This window comes from Miniopterus schreibersii, assembly GCF_964146895.1.
Source record: "Miniopterus schreibersii genome assembly, chromosome: 9".
Lineage (NCBI taxonomy): Eukaryota > Metazoa > Chordata > Mammalia > Chiroptera > Miniopteridae > Miniopterus > Miniopterus schreibersii.
The window spans coordinates 57263698-57286981 of record NC_138118.1 but is presented as its reverse complement, the minus strand read 5'-3'; the positions used below and the strand labels follow the sequence as shown (position 1 = coordinate 57286981).

At 37.1% G+C, this 23284-nt stretch overlaps 1 protein-coding gene across 3 annotated transcripts in view; it reads right to left on the bottom strand.

Moving 5' to 3' along the window:
- Positions 1-2887: 2887 nt before the first annotated feature.
- Positions 2888-23284, bottom strand: part of CFAP69 (cilia and flagella associated protein 69) — a 55633-nt gene continuing 35236 nt past the window's right edge. For 2 of the 3 annotated variants that reach the window (XM_081147923.1, XM_081147925.1), the window contains exons 14-23: positions 17366-17484; positions 15162-15280; positions 14032-14113; positions 10835-11027; positions 9117-9254; positions 8468-8544; positions 7084-7281; positions 5288-5374; positions 3888-3992; positions 2888-3341 (exon numbers count right to left, since the gene is read on the bottom strand). In XM_081147923.1, the coding sequence (XP_081004049.1) occupies positions 3171-3341; positions 3888-3992; positions 5288-5374; positions 7084-7281; positions 8468-8544; positions 9117-9254; positions 10835-11027; positions 14032-14113; positions 15162-15280; positions 17366-17484 (1289 nt within the window). In that variant the 3' untranslated portion in view covers positions 2888-3170. The remainder of the gene's footprint in view (positions 3342-3887; positions 3993-5287; positions 5375-7083; positions 7282-8467; positions 8545-9116; positions 9255-10834; positions 11028-14031; positions 14114-15161; positions 15281-17365; positions 17485-23284) is intronic. The other variant, XM_081147924.1, reaches the window with a different exon arrangement.

The following is a 23284-nucleotide window of genomic DNA, read 5'->3' as shown; positions in this document are numbered from 1 at the left end:
AAACGAAATACAAGCAATCATTAAACACGAGTGCTAATGAAACTAATGTTAGCTTAGGCTGTGTGGGCAGGTGTGTAAAATGAGAGGGACCACTTTCACTATACTACCTTCCAGGGGCCTGGCTACCCCGGGAAATCTCGTTTGGCTCGGCTGCTCACAGTATAGACGAATAACAAATTGTAGCACTTCGGAAGGGGGCCGGCCAGATTCATTCACTCTGGAAGGATTAAGTAAGAATGATTAAAGAAACTGGATATTTTACCTTAAAGATGTAGGGTGAACACCTTAGTTTTGTCCTGTGACATGAAATGTACCTTGTGTTGCAGAAGGCAGGCTGGGAGCCACGTGAATGAAAGTCATTCACCTAATTACTCACTGGTTTTCCCCCACTATCGGCAACCACTGGCTAACAGGGTCTAACCATGGAATGAGCTCCCTCCCGTGTAAAAATCTCATTACTGACGGGCGTTGAAGCCACTTTCACCTGTGCTCACTAAACTGCATTTTTATTCTCTTGACTTTCTTTCCATTTAGTTTGTTAGCAAAAGTTTCAGTTTGAGAGCTTGAAATCTTGTCTCAGCTGACTCATGGAAGGAAACATACTGTCCGCCTTTCAGCCAGGCTGGCTGGGCAGTACATCCCCGCGGGCTCGGGGCGCGGGGGAGCACAGGAGGTGAGGAGACAGACTACAGAGTTAGTGACACTGTCAGATAGGCGTCCTGATTCACGCTCTCCCTGCGGGGTGGCTGGAGCTGTAATAGGCAAACTTGGGTACAGTCTCTCTACCAAGTGCAAGGGTCTGGATTAAGCAACATTACTACCCTCCACCCACCTACATTTACTCAGCTGTTAGATGGCTACTAGGTAAGCACCTGCCCTATTTCACCTTTCCTCTCCCCGATAGGTAAGATCTACAACGGCAGGGGAAAGGTTCACAGACATCACAGGTATTTTGACTGCAATCGGTCCAAATTAATCTGGAGCTATCCAGTTGCATTACAGACAAAAAGTGATATTCAACCAAGTGATTCTACTTCTACACATGCTTTATTAATGTAACAATATTCATGCCTCATCCTTTTAGAGGAAGTCTATCCCTGTTGTGAAGTAGATACATTTGAACTACTTTAACATGTCCGAGCTTAGCATTAGTGTATAGTATTTCCTTGGCTGCATCTTCCCTCTGAGCGCAGGACTTGGCTGCATTTGCAGAGCTCAAGGGAAAGGCTGCCAGGAGCTGAGGCCACCATCGATCGCACCTATTCAATAATTTACTGAGCTACTGGTTACAATAATGAATGAGATATGGCTTCTACTTGTCCTTAGGGAGCTGAGAGGCTGAGGAAGCAGCTTGTAGCCTACAAAGTGGGGCAGAGATTCAGAGTTCTTAGCCACGGACACTTCACCTTGACTCCGTATCTGAGATGCACCTGAGGTGTGTGGTGCTCTTTGCATGGGCATCTCACCCTTGCGTGCTTCCACCCACGGCCATGCTGTGTCCCAGTAACTCCCCTTCACATGGACTCTGTGCTTAGGGCTTCCTGTGAAGAGAACAAATTATTCCTTCTGATGTCTTGCGGGTGGTGGTAACAGAGAAGCGATTCAGAAGACAAAGCTCACTAATAAGCTGTTGCATCTAATCTACTCCTGTGGGCCACAAGAATGGGCAGCTGGGCCAGGGGGAAAGACTGCCGGCCAGAGGCGAACTGGCAACTTGTTTAATCAGAACACTAACAACAGCTACGATTCCTCCCCTCACTGCAGATGTTAGTATACTCACAGGCGAGGGTAATGAGAAATTCCTGAAGGAAACTGAGTTGGGGGAGGAAGAGGAGAGGAAGGAAGGAGGCAGTAGGAGATGGGCTGGTGGGGTGCTGAGCCCTCTCTTATCAGATAATGGGGTGGATTCTACGTGCGTCTTCCCAGCTCTGCATCCGGGAGCATCATGCTGGAGGCTTGGAATCAGTCCTAGTGGAGAGCAAACTGGCAAACACTACAAATGAGGGCTCCCCCCCGAAAAGCTGGCTGTACATTTACCAGTACACTGCTGAGTGTGCCATACGGGCCTAGACTCTAGGCAAATTCCAGTGTATCTTCCTATCTAAGAAAACAGGTTCTTTTCTCTCCCAGCCCTGGACATGAACTCAACTTCGTGGTTTCCTGGGTGGAGGAGGGGCTTCATGGGGATGGAGACAGGCTACGGAAACCTCATAATGGCACACAGGGACACAGACACTACCCTACATCCCCAGCAGTAACGCATCTACCTCCTATTCTTCGGCAAGATACCTCCACACCAAAGGAAGGAAAACACTTCCCCCACTCTCCCTTTCCCTTCCCCATTAAAGAAGAGAAGTAGCATAGAGTTTGCTTTGCATATTTATCTATTAAAAGACTACCTGTTTTTTTATTTTTATTGCTTACCTCATGACTAACATTTGCTTTTTATAACAGAGATAACTTATTTTACTTTGACCAATGTATTTGTTGCTAATGTTTTTGAGCCCGCTATTTATATATACTCATGATAACAATATCCTGAGTCCCTACTCCACTCCATCCATATTCTTCGGTGGGTGGGGTTGGCCTACGTCTGGCCCCGGGAGTAGGCAGTACTCAGATCTGGCCAAAGTCACGGCGAACGGCTCGGGATGGGCATGCAGCCAGTCGGGGCCCAGGGTGCAGGGCCAGCTGCAGAGCTTTGCGAGACAGGCCCGCACTCTCTCTCCTGCCAGGAGCCTGGGAACTTACCGAGGAGCTGCTAGGGAAGGACAAGATCCCGCCACAGAGTGTTAGTGCCTAGATCCAACAACGCCCAGAGTCTTAATTACTCCTAGGTTTGATAGCTACAGAACCTGTAAAAGTTTTTGTGTATTTTCTTTTTTTTGGCTTAAATCAGTTGGAATAGTTCATATGCAACCGGAAGAGTTTCCACTGATACAACATGTTTCACAATTTCAGCTGAAAGAATTAGTCATCTTATAAAGAAACTGATGACAACCTTTCTGATGCTATGTTGATATTTTCAATAAAAATCAATTACATGTGATTGCTTTTATTTTTTATAGTATTTTACCAAAACATTTATTCTAAAATATTTGCTTTACATTTGTATATATTTAACCAAAAAATTATAAGCAGGATTTATCTCAAAAAGTCTCTAGAGCATTTTATGTAGGAACACTCTCCTTTGGCTCATCCACAATTTTTACTGCTTTCACCCTTTGTAAGGCTCCTCCTCGAATAGGAAGCTTTTTCAGAGCAATATCTGTATCAGCCAGAGGTCCTCCCACCAATCGGGCAGGAGTGCTTTCCACTGCTACTACCCGACCAGAGGGCACCTAAGAAAGCAAAAGGTAAATATCTAAGAGTCCATTTACAAAATTTTTCAATAGGAGAAAAACTCATTCATCCTTCAGTTTACTTTGGAAAAGACACAAAACGTACATATAAGTAACTAGAGAGATCATGACATATTAGAGAGATGAGGGCTTTGGAGCCAGGCAAATGGGTTTAAATTCTACTTCTACTGCTTATCAGCTTTGCAAGCAGGGCCAAACTATGTTTAGACGATGACACCAGGAACGCCGAGATACGGCACGGATCTGTTTGTCAGGCAAAGGAGGCACTGAACATTTTCTGTCTAAGAAACAGAGAGATACAGTCTGACAGGTGTTTGCAGCCGTTTCTTGGGAATCCTGAGGGGCTGGGTCTAGTCTAAACCAGCACTGGGTGAGGGTGGAGGTACCCTGAAGACAAACATGCCTTAACTATATGAAATTTGAATAGCAAAAAGGAAAAATATAAGACAAACCCCATGGACATAACCCTCTGGGGACTAAATTCAATATCTACTAAGAAAAGTAATGGGGGGGGTAAAATCTTACCGTTGTGTTAAGGCCTTTAATATCTGTCTGGTGAAATATCGCATTTGGTGGTCGCTCACTGTATCTAGAGGATTCGATAGCTTTTTCCTGAAGTCTTTTTGCTTTCTAAAGATTTTTAAATTAGAAAGAAAATAATCTTGCTATTAAAGCATTAACTATGACACTTACAATGAAGTATACAAATTATATTTAATTGTGTCTGGCTTATCCTTTTTTGTTAGCACTGGAATCTGCTAATAATTTAGGCTAAGAAGATAGTTATTAGCAAGTTGTATCTTTTGTACATTGTAGAAGATACCTAAAAACATTACTGAGATTTCTAGAAGTCTTGGTCATATGCCAAGAAATAAAGCAGGTCCTACAGAAATCAGGTTCAATTTTTTTTGGGGGGGGGGTCAGGTTCACTATTTAGTGCACAATTAAATAAGTTACTGAATTTACATCAGGTGACCCATATTTTCAAAGTATTTTGCATAAATTAAATACTAATTTAGTACACTTAAATGTTTCAAGAATTTAGAATAATATAAATTATACAATTTGCCGTAGTTATATTCAAGTTCAAAATCTGAGGCACCAGAACAGGTGAAATTCGAGGTAACCAATGACCTGTTCAGAAGGGGCTGATTTTCATTAAATACTCCTTAAACGTACAGGTAGTTATGAGCATATTTTATAAGTAAAGTTGGGAAGAACTTTCAGCGAAAAGGGAAGACACGGTGCTTTGAATAAGTGTGCTCTTAGCTATGCTTTTCCTGTCTTACTGTGGTTATACTCTGTGGACTAACATAACATTTAACAACTGCATATCGAGAGCAAGAATTATAATGTTACGAAGCAATATTTTCAAAGTGTTGATGGAAAAGATGGATGACTGTAATGAGATTTTGGAAATTAATGGTGCTTCTCATATTTCAAGCAAACAATTCGCATTAAAAAAGTTTTCGTTTCTAGCTTATAGCTGAAGCTGCTTCCAAACGGGTGTTTATCCCAAATCCCCATTTAAACTTTAATATAACATTTCTTTTGGTGGTCACGGAGGGGAAATGTCCTTGGGGGAGAGGATAATATGGACAATTAGTTTTTCTGCCCTTCACTCTGCTTCTTACAGATCAGTGACTAACGCGGCTCAGCATGGAAAGTAGAAGCTCATTCCTGGCTGACCATCAACTCCTTTTTGCAAGCCAGAAACACACTCTTGCTTCCCACTGCTAAATCAAACAAAATTCAGAGTGGCATCTCTGTAACTGTGAAAATTCATAGTTTCAGTTATCATCCTACACTGCATATGCATTCTACAGGAAGATCAACAGAAAAAAGGTGAATGGATAATTATTCCTGAAAATATCTGTCAGAGTTAGCTATTCGTTGTGGGTATCATAATATTTCAAAAATCCTACCTTTAAAGTTTTAGCATTTGATGTTCTAGCCAAGAAGTTTTCCCATGACTTATTAGCCAGTTCTCTTTGCTTGTGTGTGGCTTGTATCTGAAATGAAGACGACAGTTAAGAGGTCCAGTTTCTGTGAAAGAGTACCAGAGGGTTTGAAAGCTCTGATTTTGAAGGAAGACCAAGTTTTTGCCAAGGTATATTTTAAGGCTGACTAGCAAAAGGACTAGAGTAATCATAAAGTTCAACAACTTAAAAAAACAAAAGTATTCAAATGGAGGGAAAAGTCCTTCCTTCATTGTGTCTAGGGTTTGAACTGCTTTCCATGAAATATAATACAAAACTGTTGTTATAAACACATAAAATATAAAAATGAAAACAATCATTCTCAGCAAGACTGATTGTTTTTCACAATTATCACTTGTGAAGATGGATAATAATACAGAACAAAATATATAAATGGCCCAACAACAAATTCACAGGAGAAAACAGATTCCTGCTGCCACTGATAACAGTTTAAGCAAGACTGTATTGGTAAAACCAGTTCTAATTCATGACTGCACAAGACAAGCAATTTTGTGAGGGTGCTGAGTTGGTTGTGGTGATGCAGGCTAGGGAGGTGACTACTCACAAACTGCAGCAGGCCACCCACTAAATATATAATCAGAGGACACATGCCCTTGGTTGGCGTAAAATATACTATTAAGTTTAAATCATGAACCTAAGAGTATTTAATTAAATAAGTGCTAAAAAAATAAGTAGGGTCAGAGCCATGACAGCAAATCAACAATAACTAGAATATCAAGAATAGCTAGTCTACAGACCAGACATTCTGTCACTCAACAGAACTACTGAAGCAGCAGGACTTCCAGTAGGGCTACCCCACCTAAGTGCAAATAAATGGGTTAAATGGCAGCATCCACACAATAAAAATTCTTAACAAACAAAACTTTCAAGCAAGGAGGTGTCTAACACAGAGCAGAATTCACAGGTGGACACAGAGCTCCACTAGGCTGAAGCTATAAACTTTTATAGTCTACGTGAAAGGAGCAGGCAATAGAAAACAGTTTGGAAATCACCTTAGGGTGTTTTAAATATTTAGTTGCAGCCATAAAGGATCACCGAGCATAAGTGGGGGCGCTACATCTTTCTTTCAGTTCGTGGACAAGTCAACTTAAACAGCCACTTAACCTATTTGCTCAAAAGCTTCTGATGTGTTCCCTTCCCACCTGCATAAAGCTTTAGGAAAATGGCTTATATTTTTCCAACAGGCTTTTCTGATTAGCTGAAGTCAGAGACCTGTTTATCTCTGGACTTACGGAATGCTCATAGTGTTAGGCACTGAAATGAGGCTATGCCTATGGCTGGCATACCAGTAAGGGCTTCTCACAGAGTGAGGGGTGAGGGCCAACTTTCTTGGTCAGGTTATACCTATAGTCACAGAGATACACCATTTGTCAGAATTTGCTAAATGTATACATTCAAATAGCTAATAATTTTTGGAATTCTGTTTGACATTTCAAAAAAGGGAAGTCTCAGATGTCTTTACCTATTGAAATGTAGGCCTGTAGAAATCAAATTATAATGCCATAAACCAGCACTGAATATAGTAATTGAATATCTTAAGCTCAACTCCATGGTGTCTTTAAAAACTATACAAAGACAGTGAAACTAACAGAAGAGAAAACTACAAAATAACTTTAAGTGCTAGAACATTCGTAAGTAAGGTAAATACATCCCATGCAGAACTTCAACTAGTTTAAACAATGACATTATTATCTTGTGCCTCAGTGGTATCTGTAGCTTACTTTTGTGTACATTTTTTGTTCATTTTGCACATCTTGGCGTGCCTGGATTTCAAGCATCTCACTTTGCAGGGAAGCGACCATCTTTCCAATATTTTCTGAAGCTGCTATAATAGCTTCCAAAATACTTTTATCTGTATTGACTGGGCTTAACTTTTCTGATTTTATTTCTTCACATATTTCATTCCATATTTCTCCAATCTGTTAAATAAAATTTAGGTTTAAAATAGTTAAATTAACTGAAAAAGAAAAGATACAATTCTAGGTAATACTTTATTTTGATTGTTCCAAAGTTAACACTTACTGCACCAGCTTCTCCTAACTTACTCCTTAGGAGTGAGTTAAGTGCGCTGGGAATGATTTGGAGCACCAGCTGCACTTGAGTATTCAGAAGTAATTCTCAAACATTTTTTAAGGATACAGTATTCATGGATGAGGCTCCACTAACCAGGTCTAGTTCATTGCCATCATCACTGTCATCTGGTTTAGTCACTCTTTTCACAGCTGCAGAAACTGCTGCTTTAGTCTCATCCCCCTAACTACTGATGTTTTCCTTCCTAAAGTTTTATAGAAGGATGAGTCAAGCTGAATTTATAGGAGAATGACCACGGGAATTCCTGGGACCCTAGAACCTAGCCACCCTGAGAAACAGAGCCCTGACCCTCACCTTCTTGCTAAAGCAGTAACTGAATCTCAAGCTCTTAACTCCATGGTTCTATCAAACTGAAAGCTCCATCGCATATTCTGGGTTGTCTGAAAATGAATGTGCTTGAGGATGTTAAAATTTAAAGGAAAATGTATATATCCAGGATAGAGATAAAATTCAGTCTTATTTTCATTTGAAAATAGAAGTTTATTCATTTACAACATTCAAATACACAGTATACTAATATTAGTAAAAGAAAATGTTTAGTTGAAAAGACTTCCCTGAAGCTTTGAAAGTACTTATTTACCAAAAATATAACCAGCAAGGTAAGCAACCTAATATCCTTTAATTGACATGTGATCATATAAAACAATGATAAAGTAATGCTTTAATAAGTATTAATAATTTATTTTAATAAGCAATAATTCATTTAATTCTAGCTCCTAATGATATGTAAAGAGAAGAAATTATATTTTACACATTCTGCTAGGCTTCTGAATAGCTCTATCTCAGCAACATTCAACTTCTTTTATAAACTAATAGTTGGATAAAATCTTATCCCATAGAAAATACACAATGAATTATTTTTTTGTATGTTTTTTGAATAGTATCAGATGCAAAATGGAAAAGAAAAATTGCACAGTTCAGGTGGCTGCTCACAGCTATGAACAGAACTTTTATTTCCCGATGGATTTTTTTTGCCATACTAGATTTTAATAACAAGGTTCAGAAGGTACTCACTTTAAAATCAAGATATCTGTGTATGATGCAAAGGGTGACAAAATCTTCAGTAGATAGGCCAGGTAAATTTTCAAAATCTAAACAAAGTTCATAAAGAGAGAATTACTTTAACAGAGCAAGTGATCCCAATATACATATATCATAAAAAATTCAAACAGTTACTTTTGAATTCATCTTGATTTATGAAAAAGTTACTTCTGTGAGCTTCTGACTTCCTGCTGCCAGGTCATCCTTACCTAGGCATTAAACAGGACTAGTTTCTGTGCTCTGGTCAGACCATGATACTGTACTTTCATAACCTGACGAGTGAGGACTCTTTCCTTAATCAGAAGGAAGGACTTAAAAAAAAAACCTCAGGTGATTCAGAATTTTAGTGTTTAAGCCTAGTCATCTAAACTAACTGCCTTTAATCCTGGCTGCACACGGGAATTGCCTGGGGAAATTTTAAAAAGACTGATGTTTGGGTCCCACACACCCTGACTTAATTGATCAGGGTGTAGCCTGGATGTTGGGTTAACAACGGAACATGCATTTACCTGTATAAAGGGAGTTTGCTCATCATGCTTGAAAAATGGGCTCCAAAGCAAAATGAACATACATACTTAGCAAAACAGAGAGGCAACTGGGTATCTGATGAGTAGCTTCTTACCTAGTTTGCCCAACACAGCATAAATTTTTGCTCTAATGTTCTCCGCAACATCCATAACTGCAATAGTCGGGCAGTTAGCAGGCAGTGGCATGATTTTTTGCTCTTCTTGAAAACTAGTAAATAGAGGTTTCTTTGTATCTAATCATTAGATGTCATGAAAACATAGAAGGAACAGATAAAAACTGTAGTAAATTAATACTTAATTTTGAGATTTTAGTCCAGACATCATAAAATATATAAAAACATTATAACACAGAAAAATAATGCCTTGTACATGGTTACTCTTTTGAATGCATAAGTAATCTGTGATTTCTTCCCCATTCTGTGGCAAAACTTATAGCTTTCATTTTTGTTGTTTATGTAAGATATGAAAATTTCACAAAATTAGTTTTAAAAAAGTGAAACTCTTGCCCTGCCTGGGTGGCTCAGTTGGTTGGAGCATTGTCCCATAAACCAAAAGGTTGCAGGTTCAATTCCTGGACAGGGCACGTACGTAGGATGTGTGTTCGATCCCCAGTAGGGGTGCATATGGGAGGCAGCCAATCAATGTTCCGCTCTCACATCCATGTTTCTCTCTCTTTCTTTCTCTCCCTAAAAGTCAACAAAAAGCCATATCCTCCGGAGAGGATTAAAAAAATATTTAAAAAAAAAGTGAAAGTCTTATGTAACTTTTCTAATTTTGAAATCCGGATTTTGAACAATGTCAATTTAACAATGATGCAATCTCCTTTGCTTTTGGTTTCTATATATTATGCTATATATAAAAAACTATTTTATAATGTTATAGATCAAAACTCAGAAATAATAAAATCATATTGAAGATAGAAATCATCAGAAGTTAAAGGAGAAGTATTTTCATTTAAAAATAACTAATACTAACAGTTTAGATGAAACCATAATAAGAATATTGAGAGGTCGGGAAAATACAATGTAGCACTGCATAATAGATTAATGAACTATAAATTCTGATACTGTAAACTTCATTAACTTAGAATCTAGTAATTAAAATTTATGAAACACTTGATTATTTAGAAAAGTTTCTTCATATAAAAAGTAAATTATATAAATATGAAGCAACAAAAATGTACAAAATATTATACAAATTGTTTTCAAGGACTCTATTTACATCCCAAATTTCACTGGCATATAAAATATTACTGAAATATCTATTTGTAAAAGCAGGTAACCCAAAGAAACTTTTTTACGAAGTACTGCTAATTTTTCCAAGTTAAAGTATATAATCAAATACCATTTCCTGAAAATTTCTATAGAAATATGAATCTGCTACTACTTAGTTTTCTTCCAGTTATTCAGAATTTATGATGGCAAGATGTGCAAACCCCTGTGAAGAGAACTTTAAAGAACAGGGTAAAAATTGTCATAATTTCCTAATATCTTACTTTTTATTTTTTAAAAATTAAATGTATTGGGGTAACATTATATGTTTATAACATTAAATAAGTTATTAATAACATTATATGTTACAAGTGTACAATTCTATGATACATCATGTGTATACTGCATTGTGTGCTCACCACCGAAGTCCAGTCTCCTTTTGTCATCCTATATTGGACCCCCTTTCCCTTCTTCCCCCTCCTCCCTCCCCTCTGGTAACCACCATACTGCTATGTGTCTATTACTTTCCTAATCTTTTAAAGATCTCTTTTAAACAAAATATGCATCTAATGGCTTGTACTAACAATAATAAGTACACTCACCAATAATCATCCCATGTTTATCACGTTTCACTCCTAGTTCCTTTTCTTCCTGTCTCCACAATTTAATTAAAAGACTAGCAGCCGTTTGGTCTTTCTTTCCTCGCCAAGCATTGACATGAGCCGCAGTTTTGGGGTTATCACAAAACTCAACCATTATTGCAAGTATTAGACTGCAGAATTTTTTTTGGTTCAGCTTTTGCAAGGAAACAGAAAAGAAAAAAGTTGCAATAAATATTAAGCACTATTACCTTAAAAAAGGAGAAACATTTGTATTAATAAGTTTCTTCTAAATCATTGCCTTATAAAATTGAAACTCTACTTAAGTGTGATTTGGGCTAATCTCCTGTTAAAACAGATGTCCATTATAATAAATAAATTTTCAAACATTAGGAATTAAAAAGAGTAAAAAGAAAAAGATTCAATATAATTCGGATGTAGTTACAAACATACATCATGACCTAAAGTGAAATAGATTTGGTTGACTAGGGAAAAGGGAGAGTGCAAAAATAAGTAAAGATGTTCATTTTAGGTGGAGCAAGGTCAACACTGCTGTATATAAATCACTGAAATAGGATCTTTCCAATTTACATGCTTTAAGGCGTGTAAAGACTCATAGTAGCTATAACCTCATTGTTACTAAGAGAAGAACTGATGGTAATTGCAAGTGGTAGTCACATATGAAAATAATTCAAAATGAGGTGTAATTTTGTATTTTGAAAGTCAGCATCCATAATAAAAGAGTACTTAAGAACTTAAGAAAAATTATCAAGTGTATTTCTTTTGTTTTGTTAGAACTAGTTTTCAGTAAACAATATTTAGGTAGAGAGAAGTGATCCACAGCAATGGCCTCTACACAGTGATGGTTTCTGTGTGAAATGTTTTTTATTTATAAACTCTTATAGTATACTGCTAGTAGAATAGCAAAGGAAGCATGTAACCGGTTGTTTAAATTATAAACATTATCAGTTTCCTCTTTTATTAAATGAAGGATAATAACATTTACTTGCTTTAGAGAGTTATTATGATAAGTCATAATACCTATGAGACTGCCTGTTACACAGTAAGCTCTCAATAATATTTAACCACTATTAGCAATTATTATTATTGCACACTGAATAAATATTTTAGCAGGTTATATTAAGCAGAATTCTCAATAAAATGAGTTTTTTACTTCTATACTTCACTTTTAGGAGACGGATTGAGGTTAATATAAAAATGTCATTAAAGAATGTAATTGTAATTTGTAATTTAACTTGACTGGTTCAAACTACATTAAATACAACCTAATAATTATATTCATAAAAATAGAAAACACTTGCATAGCAAAAATATGTGTCAGAAACTATTCTAACTAATGTTAGATAGAATAACATTGTGTAGCCCGGCCAGTGTAGCTCAGTAGTTGAGTGTCGACCTATGAACCAGGAGATCACCGTCTGATTCCCGGGCAGGGCACATGCCTGGGCTGTAGGCTCAATTACCAGTCGGGGGCGTGCAGGAGGCAGCCCATCAATGACTCTCTCATCACTGATGTTTCTCTCTCTCTCCCTCTCCCTTCCTCTCTCTGAAATCAATAAAAACATATTTTTTTATAAAATAACATTGTGTATATATATGAACAAAAGTGTACCCATGCATACACGTATCACTCATAATCCTCCCAACAGTGTGTGAGGTAGATACTGTTGTCATCCCTGTTTTGAAGAAGTTGATATCAGAGATGTTAAATAACTTGTCCAAGTTATACAGCTAACAAGTACGGGATGCCAGCCTATGGTCACAATGACTGTGCTACATGACTTGTCCTACCAGTCTCTGTACCTGTCCATCAAAGAAACTCTAACAGCAAAGCAGAGTGAACACAAGTGAGAAATGTCTTTGAAATCTTCTATATAATCTTAAATATTAATATAAAATTTAAGTATTTAATATATGGACACATGTTTAATATAATCCCTCACTTCCAAATCTTTAGGAAAAAACAAGATTCCAGGAAGATGAGCCAAATAAACTTTGTGACTTTGAGAATCCCGACACATCGCCACGCATCTCTGGGCTGCTTGTACTGTATGCAGAGAAACATGGGAGCCGAACATCACTTAGGACATTAGTGGAGCAACACATACAGTCTTCTGTATATATTCAATCTTCTGAACTTAACAAGGGTTTCTGATTATGACTCATTCCTGTTTATCAAGGTGGGTTATTTATTATAATTCTTATTAACTTATTTTTGTTTGTAATGTTTTATATCTAATGAGTTTGCTCTCTTATCTCTAGTATCAACTAATTTTCTCTTTTAAATGTAATTTATTTATTTATCTTTTTTCCTAGTTGAGTTTTTAAAAAATGTTTTTCAATTACAGTTTATATTCACCGCATTTTCTTTCAGAGAGATGAAAGGACACAAATAACTTTAGTACCTTTACTAAATCAAAGAAGGTTTGTTATTCTGTTAATAAAATCAAGAATGGTGGCAATCAACAGTGACATAGCTAGAACTCTGTAAGAACATCTCCCAAAGTTTTATCAAAACAAAATTATACTTTTCCCCCCGCATCATCTTGACTATGGACTCACTCATAACTGAGGCCAGTAGGGGTTTACTTTGAGGATAAATCAGGGTCCTTGCCATTTGTCACAGCTGCTAACTGGCAACCATCTTTCCTGGAAGGCTGAGTATCCTCACCCCTGCTTATTCTGTAAAATGGTCCTTGACCCACTAGCTTCTTCACATTACCTACAAATTATACGAAGTTCTCAAAATAAATAAATAAATAAATAAATAAATAAATAAATAAATGCTGATCTCTACTCCTTTCTCTAACATGGCCCTTAACTTTTTACACTAAGAGAAAAGGCTAGAAGTTATTAAACAATTACAGGTTTTGATATAGTTTAGCACTTCACAGTTTCTTTAAAGGTTGGTGAGAAAAAACCCCATGAAACAATTTCTCTGCTGTCACGTGTTTGGGAACACTGTCCTACATAAACTGACTTCTTCACTGAAGGAGTTTTCAGAGCCTTTAATATGCAAGTGCATATTACAAATCTCCCATAGGGGTTTTGATTAAAACAAACATTTGAATACTTCGGGGGCACATTTAGTTACAAAATAATGTTTTGTGGTATTCAGCTTGGAAAGGGTTAATAAAGACATTTATTTTTTGTTCTACAATTGTTATCATCATACTTACTGCCAATAAATCCAACAGGAGAAAAATGCCTTCCTTTTCAAGAAAGTAATCCTCTGAGGCATAACAAGCCAAAATGCAGCACCTTGACAAGAAAGATATTCACTTAACAAGGGTTTATTGTTAAACTCAATTTGTCAGTTTATTCCTATCAAAATTTTTTTCAAAGTATTTCTCTTCATTCCCCCAAAACAAGTAATTTTTTTACTTAAAAACTGAACTTTGACTAGGCTTTGCCAGAGTAGTTTAATTTCAGCTACTCTAAAACCAGAATCAACTAATTCTTTTTCATAATTGCCTATTTCTTTCCCATAGATGCAATATGCTCCCTCGATATTTCATATTAGTTATTCTTAAAGGTCTCATCTGGTTACTCTAGCAACTGTTTCTTCCAAATTTATTCATTTATTGTCTCTTTCATGGTGTTGGTTTGCCTCATTGGATGATTTTTAGTTTCATCTTATCTCTGCAGTTGAGATTATTTGTAAAGTGCCTCCTGCGGAGGCCTGTGCAGTTTGCAGGGAGTGAGGGATTGAAGTTGCTGTGGGGGCTGCTTTTAGGGTTTTCCTGGGGGAGAGGGGGTATAGGCTGAGCTGGTCGCAGAGGCTGCCTCCATCATTTCTCCCAGGCATCGTAAGCTTCCTGGAGCCCAATTTCTCTGTTCCCTTCCTATTTAACATGGCTATTACTTCATTATTTATGGCTCAGTATTAATTTGTAATTATTTAACATGGTTCCTTCTTAAAAAAAAAAGTTATTTTATGATTTCTGGTGCTGTTGCAAAGTTATTTTATGCTTTTTTGTGCTCTAGATTATTTTCTTAATTTCCTTTTCAGATAGCTCAGTACTGGTGTGTAGAAATGCAACTGATTTTTGTATGTTGATTTTGTATCCCACAACTTTACCTAATTTATTTATTACTTCTAACAGTTATTTTGTGTGTGTGTTTTTGTGTGTGTGTGTATTATTTAGGATTTTCTACATATAAAATCACTGGTAAGTGTCATTTCTGGACTATTAAAAAGAAAAAGGCATTGAGGGAGTTATCTTTCTGGTGTGATTTTGAGGGAAGAAAATAAGCATACATAGCTATAGAGGTACTTTTCTTGTATTGTGATTACAGTAATACTCACCAAATGCTGTCCAATGTACTAAAAAGAAGTACATTATAGCCTAATCCACTCTGAACCTTCTTGGGGTCTGTTTTCATTACACCAAGAATTATATCCACTCCTTCAGTTCCAAAAATTTCCTAAGAGATTTATTTAAAATTATTTCTTGAAATAAATAAATAAATAAATAAATAAATAAATAAATAAATAAATATTCCTTTCCTTTCCCATTTCATTCTGTACCCTAAAACTTCCTCTTTCAGATAAATACAACATTATTAGGAAAATAGTACTTTTAATTCAATTTTTTGTTTCTGAATTTGTACTCAGTTGTTCTCAAGAATTTAAAACAAACTATTGTAAAGCCCATTTTAAGAGAGGGCATCAATCAATAGCCCAGTTTAATGTTGCTTTTGTATGTTTTGTTTTTCCCCTTCCTTTCTCTTTTAGAAAAATAAACCCTAAGGCTTGTCCCATAATTTTCTTCCACAGTATAATGAATGTATTCAATCATCATGTCAGATGAATACTAGATAGCAGCAAATAATTTAAGAGGCTAAAGTTCCATCATGGAAAATTTTCTAAAGTTCCCAAAAGAGAAACAAAAATATAAATGGCAGTTAAAACTTTAATAATTTAGTCCTGGCCAGTTTGGCTCAGTAGTTAGAACATCGGCCTATGAAACGAAGGGTCTCGGATTCGATTCCTGGTCAAGGGTACCTTGGGTGCGGTTCAATCCTTGGCCCTGGTTGGGGAGCGTGCAGGAGGCAACCAATCGATGTGTTTCTTACCTCGATGTTTCTCTCTTTCTTCCCCCTTCTCCCTCCCTTCCACACACTCTCTCTAAAAAAAAAAAAAAAAAAAAAAAAAATCAATGGAAAAAATATATCCTCTGGTACAAAAATTAAAAAAAAAAACTTTAGCCCAGCCGGGCGTGGCTCAGCGGTTGAGCGTTGACCTAGGCTCCAGGCGATCGGGGTTCAATTCCCGGTCAGGGCACATGCCCAGGTTGTGGGCTGCAGCCGATAAATGACTCTCTCATCATTGATGTTTCTATCTCTCTCTCCCTCTCCTTTCCTCTCTCTGAAATCAATAAAGATATATTTTAAAAAAACAAAAAACTTTAATAATTGATATGAAGTTATTACCAGTTCATACTGGCCCCTTACCAATTACCTTTCTCATTGCTTTGTGGTTCAGTTCTAGTTCCCAACAACCAAGACTGAGAATTTTTCCAGAAGAGCACAGGCACAGAGTGGTAGGATATGAAAAGTCACATCAAAGCTTGGAGTTAAGGATCCTTTGCTGTTCCTGTTGTCTCTCTCTAAAATCCCTCTATTGAAACCTTCATAACTTTTTATTATCTTTCCAATTCTGTCTCTTGGTATTTAAGTTATCAATTTCTGAGACTCAGAGTTGCTATGGAGTTAAAAAAGATCAAAGGGAATTAGCTCCTTTTCCCCCTTTTGGGTTTTAGGTATGAACTTGATTCAAACCCACGCCAGCATTTATAACGGGACAACTCCCTTAGGAAAACTGTTTACCAGTTTCTTAAAAACAAACACTTACTTTATGATCCATCAATTGCACTACTATGTATTTACCCAAGAGACATGAGAGCATTCTGTCCACAAAAAGACTAGCACAACAACGCTCATCGATGCTTTACATATAATAGTTCCCAATGGAAACAGCCTAAGTATTTATTAGTAGGGGAATGGAGAAACAAATGTTTGCTGTGTTCATACAGTGAAATACTATTCAGCAATACAATTAGCAATACTGATCCATGCAACATGGATATATTTCAGAAATATGACGGCTGGATGACAGGAACCAGATATAGAAGAGTAACTGATCCCATTAATACAAAGTTAAAGAATAGGTAAAACTAATTTAGGGGGAGAGAAATCAGAATAGTGGTTTCTTGGAGGCAAGTGGGAGGATGGTTGCTAAGGGACATGAGTAAATTTTATAGGTAGATAACAATATTCTATATTTTAATGAGGATATTGGTTAAACGAGTGTATACATTTCTCAAAGCCTACTGACTATACTTAAGATCTATACACTTTACTGTATATAATTCTATTCTAATTATAAAAAATATTAAATTTCTACGAGATTAAAGAACACCAACATTTATGAACACTTACTAAGAAAAAGTTCATAGCATTAGGTGATTGGGAGATCTAAATAAAACTTTGATTCAAAGGCATACATACCTTCCTGGGAATGTTATTTTCACAAAGACCAGATAAGATAAGTAATATGTCCGACTGAATTTCCAAAATAATGGCCTCTTCTTTGTCATTAAACTTGTTTATTGTATTTTTAAATATTTCTGATATGAAAAAATTTAAAGAATGCAAAGTCATTGGACAGTATATTTTTATTTTGATCAGTCACTGCTTTGAAATCCTTTCTTATAAAATTTCAGCTAGAGAAATAATTTTAAAAAGGGCTGTTTTCATTGCATAGTTGCCTAGAAGATGTAGGCAGATGATAAATGGATTCTTCGAACTCTCAATAAATCAGTAGCCCCATCTATACAGAATTTCTAGTACAGAATTAATGGAATGTCATTAAGATGCCCTAACAACCTGATACTTTGCTCAGTAAACAAAACCACTTAAAAATATGCAGTTTCATGAGACGGAAATGAGTGCCGTTGCAAATACATGACCAAAATGACTGACCTTAGCTGCTGTTGCTTCTGCGTCATCTCTTCTTGTGATTAATAAATAGGATCAATTTTAAGCAAAGGTAGAAGACCTCCATAAGTATTTCTTTACTTTTTTAAAATTTATCTTCATTGTTGAAAGTATCACGGCTATCCCCCTGCCCCCCCATTGATCCCTCCCCCCCGATTCCGCCCTCCCCCAGGCCTTCTCCACACTGCTGTCTGCCTATGGGTTATGCATATGTGCACATAAGTTCTTTGGCTAATCTCTCCCACCCACTCCCCCACCCCCTCCTTTCCTCTAAAATCCCTCAGTCTGTTCCATGCTTCTATATGTCTCTGGATCTATTTTGTTCCTCAGTCTGTTTTGTTTATTAGATTCCACCATAAGCATTTCTATTCTTGTTCTGTCTTTCTGCAGCCTCTCCTTATGTCTATGTGAAGGAGTCTTCAACAACTTTAGGTAGTAGGATTCCCATGTCTTTTAAAATCTCTCCCTTGCTTCTAATCAAAATTTAAAAAGCCTTGAAAACAGTTACTTACACTGATGCAACAACATGCACAATAAAATTTTGCCTCAAAAAAGAAATGCTCCTTAAAGCTCTAAATGAGGAACAAAAGCCATTTTTCCTCTGTTAAAGGGGTCACTAGCATTAGCAGATGGTGTGCAGCTATGTTCCAAAGTAGAAGGACCATGGAAATCACAGCCCATCTCCAAAGCTGGCCCTGAAGGGATGATTCTTGGTCCTGTGAGGATGAATTATTGGTGGGGGATCGGCCCCTAGCGAGGCTAGCTGAGCATGCTGGAGGCCCAGTGCAGGGGCAGGCCATGGACAGAGGGGCCTCTGTGCCTCTTATAGGAGCATCTTCTAGAAGCCCGAGCTGGCTACCCATAGGTCTGCTCCTTTCTAGGTCATCTCATTCTCCTTCCCACCTGGGTGTAGGCATGTCACTTTCCCTGTTGTCTGCACCACATGTTATTAATACTGAATTATTTTCCTCTTATTTCAGTATCCTTTAATTCTCTGCCTTTACCCTCTGATTGTTCCATTCTAAATCATCCGATATATTTCTTCCAGATTCCTCTTCCTAAAACAGCATTATACATATAGCTTCCCTGATCAAAACCACTAGTGGCTCCCCATGCCTAAAGATGATAGAGTTCAAACTCTATTTTCTGCCATTCAAAACTCTTTCTATCTTGGCCCCTGGCTAGACAGACAGTTAAACTTATCTTCATAAAACTTTGACTCCATCATGTCTCTGCTCATGCTGTCCCTTTGCTTGAAGGGGACTCTCTCTCTTTCTTTCTCTCTCTCTTTTAATTTCTTGAAACTAGCCTGGTATACCTCAATTCAATAAAGCTTCCTGTTAAGATTGCGCTGCCCTTGAAAGAGGCAAAGGGAGTAAGATGTACAAATTATTAGTTACAAAATAGGCATGGGGATGTAAAGTACAGCACAGGGAATACAGTCAATAATATTGTAATAACTATGTATGGGACCAGGTGGGTACTGGAAATACCATAGAAACACTTTGTAAAGTATATGACTGTCAAACTACTATGCTGTACACCTGAAACCAATACAAAATAATATTGAAATAAACTGTAATTTTAAAAAAAGATGAGTACAGAAATTAAGATTAAGTAGTAAGAAACTTTTATAGCAAGTTGACAGAAAAAAATTAAAAATTTCTGTGTATCAAAGGACACAATCAACAGACTGAAAAGGCAACTAATGGACTGGGAGAAAATATTTGCAAATCATATATCTGATACAGGATTCATACTCAGAATATATAAAGAACTCCTAAAATTCAACAATGAAAAAACAAGCAATAGATTTAAAAATTGGCAAAGAACTTAACTAGACATTTCTCCAAAGAAGATACACAAATGGCAACAATATCATGAAAAGATGCTCAACATCACTAATCGTTAGGGAATACAAATCAAAACCACAAGGAGATACCAACTCACACCCATTAGGATGGCTACTGTAAAACAAAACAAAGCAAAAGTATCGGAAAAGATGGGGGAAAGTTGGAAAACTTGTGCACTGTTGGTGGGAATGTATAATGGTGCAGCCACTATAGAAAACAGTATGACAATTCTTTAAAAAAATTAAAAACAGAATATCCAAATGATCTTGTAATTCTATGTCTGGGTAAAATCCAAATAATTAAAATCAGGGTTTCAAAAAAGTATTTGTACACCCATGTTCACAGCAGAATTATTCACAGTAGCCCAAAGTTGGAAGTAGCCCATCTTTATTGATGAATGAATGAATGAAATGTAGTCTATACATATAATGAAGTATTATCCCTCCTTTAAGAGGGAGTATTTTCTGAGTGATGGGAGCTGAGGAAGACTCAACTGGCCTTGCTGGCATTGAAGATGATGGAATCAGGCAGCCTCTAAATGCTGGAAAAGGCAAGGAAACAGATTCTCGCCTAGTGCCTCCAGAAAGAAACCAGTCCTGCCACCATCTCGAGATTAGCCTGGTGAGATGTAAGTTAGACTTCTGGATTACAGAACTTTAAGATAATAAATGTGTGTTGTTATAAAACAATTTGTTTTAACTGAAAAATAAAAGGGAGGAAATTCTGACACATTCTACAACACGGATGAACTTTGAGGTCATCATGCTAAGTAAAACATGCTAGTCAGAAAAAGACAAGTAAAATACAATATATCCCACTAATATAGGATCCTACAGTAGTCAAATTCATAGACACAGAAAGTAGAATGGTCTATGTCAGCGGCTGGGGGGAAGGCGGGAAAAGCAAATTATTACTTAATAGTTATAGAGTTTCAGTTTTACAAGATCAAGAGGGTTCTGGAGATTGGTTGCAAAACAGTATGAATGTACTTAATACTAGTGAACTGTACACTTAAAAATGACTGAAATGGGCTCTGGCCAGTGTGCCTCAGTTCGTTGGGCATTGTCCCATGCACCGAGGGGTTGCTGGTTCAATTCCGGGTCAGGGCACATCCCTGGTAGGGGGCATGCAGGAGACAGCTGATCAATGTTGCTCTGCTCTGACATTAATTTTTTTTCTCTCTCCCTTCCTCTCTCTCTAAAAATCAATAAAAAGAATCTTTAAAAAATGAGTAAGATGGTACATTTAACATTATATTTTACAGTTTAAAATTTTAAAATATTTAAATTAAAAATAAGAATAGTAAAGATAAAAAATGAGAAATAATTCTTTGTAAAACTTGTTTTTATAATTAGTCCCTATGAAGGAAATCAAATTCCCATGCAAAGAAATAAATCATAAGCAAAATTTAGTTTGTATTGCCGTGTGTATCAGGACTGACAGCTTTCATCAGGTGATCAGAAACCAAAAGAGGATTAACAGTAATTGTCATAAAGAGTGGAGAGGAGTATAGTAGATAGGGAGCATGTTAAGAGGTCAGGCTCCGCCCCCCCCTCCCCCTTGCCACTTACTATCAGGATTTAGGGAGGAAAAAAAATGTCTGCTTTGTTAGTACAAATGTAGCTAATAATTTTTATCAAATAGGGGAGTTGTAAGATTAGGTATATGCCTGGCATACAGTAGACACTCAGTAAACGCACCCTTTTTGCACTCTAATTATACCCTTGGCATTATATTCAAAACCATTCACAATCTGGGCCTGACTCAAGTTTGCAAGTTTCATCTACCCATTAAATAACAACTCCCTAATCCCTCCCGCCCCCAGTCCCTGAAGCATAGCTTCTGGAAAGTTCCATAACTTTCTTATCTATAAAATAGGTACCTGTACCAAGAATTATCATTAGGATTAAATCAGGTTGTATATTTAAAGTACTTGGAACAGTGTCCTGTGTATAATAAGCACTCAATAAATGTTAACTAGACCAAAAAAAAAAAAAAAGACTGCCCAGCTTTGAAAACTACCCAAGCACTTTAGTTTCTATCATATTTAGTCTAATACTCATTAGTCTTATTGATAGTACATGGTAACATGTGATATCTTTCTATGACATGCATCTTTTCTTTTGTTTTAAGGGCAAGGTCCCCAGTGTCCTGCTCGTACATATTTGTAACCCCAGTGCGTATACAAAAGGTGTACAAGCATAAACATCTACATTGACAATGCAGTTACTGTTTGTGGAGCATATTACTACTGCAGAGCCCTCTGTTAGAGTCAGTAAGAGAAGGTCCCGCCTTTAACAACTCTCACATGATAAAGATCAGGCTTCTTTCACATTAAAGGAAAAGGGTCCTAAGAAAGGAACACTTGCTGTTAGTTTTCCCATTTCCCTACCCCTTTCCACCCAGAGAAGATTAAGACTTCTTCCTGGACAGATGGAAATTGTATTTCCTGAATTCCATCCAGTTAGGCTGGGGTCTTAAGACTGACTTCTGGCCCAGCCAGAGTGGGTGAGTGGCTGATGTCGACCTATGAACCAGGAGGTCATGGTTTAATTCCCAGTCAGGGCACATGCCGGGTTTGGGGCTCCATCCCCAGCAGGGGGCGTGCAGGAGGCAGCCGATCAATGATTCTCTTTCACCATTGATGTTTCCCTCTCCCTCTCCCTCTCCCTTCCTCTCTCTAAAATCAATAAAACATAAAAATAAAAAAAAGTGCATGGAAGTGAAACCATCTGCTTTCAGGTTTGGTCATCCTAAGCAAATTCCCCATAGAGTGACCGTATCTGTCTAACATCCTTTCATAGTCTTGTTTGCTTGTTAGTATTATTAGAGAGCACACTCCACTCCACTAGTGATGGAAGAGCAGGCACTCTAGCTTAACAGGCAGGAGAGTTCTGAGTGGGCGTTTGAAATTCATTGACACCCAGCAAATTATATCACTTACTCATGAGGCAATCACTGAATATAAACATGGCTAAAATAGCTCTTACTTTTCAAAGTCAGGAAAGGTTAGGGCTGGCAGACTGTATTTTATTTAACAAAAAGTGAAAAGCTTTTTTTAGGGGTTCTGAATTTTACACTGAGCTCACATGTATGTATATTGAGGATAAGGCAACTTAGCATAGCCAATTCTAAGTTGAAAATCCAGGCGATCCTGATACTTCATATCAGGGTCAGGACGTCCTGCGTACACTCCTGCGTACACTCCTGCGTACACCAGTGCACCCGTGTTTTGCTACGTCAGAAGCCCTGGAAAATGTAACATCCTCTCTTAAAATGACTCTAAAAGGCCTGACCAGAAAGTGATAATCTTATTACTAGAAGAATGAACTATAACAATAGCCCATTAAAAAAACAGAAAAGAGGAAGATAATCCTAAATGAAATGGTATATGATTTGAGAAAACAAATGTTTAAAGGATGCATGATCATGAATGTTTAGGTAAAGAAACTGATTTATAGCAACAATAGGAAACAAAAATCAAGAAAATATTCAGGAGTTTCTCAGCTATAAGAACAAAATAAATTTGTAGAAAAACATTTTAAACAAAACCTCTAATTTGTAACTATTCTACTTG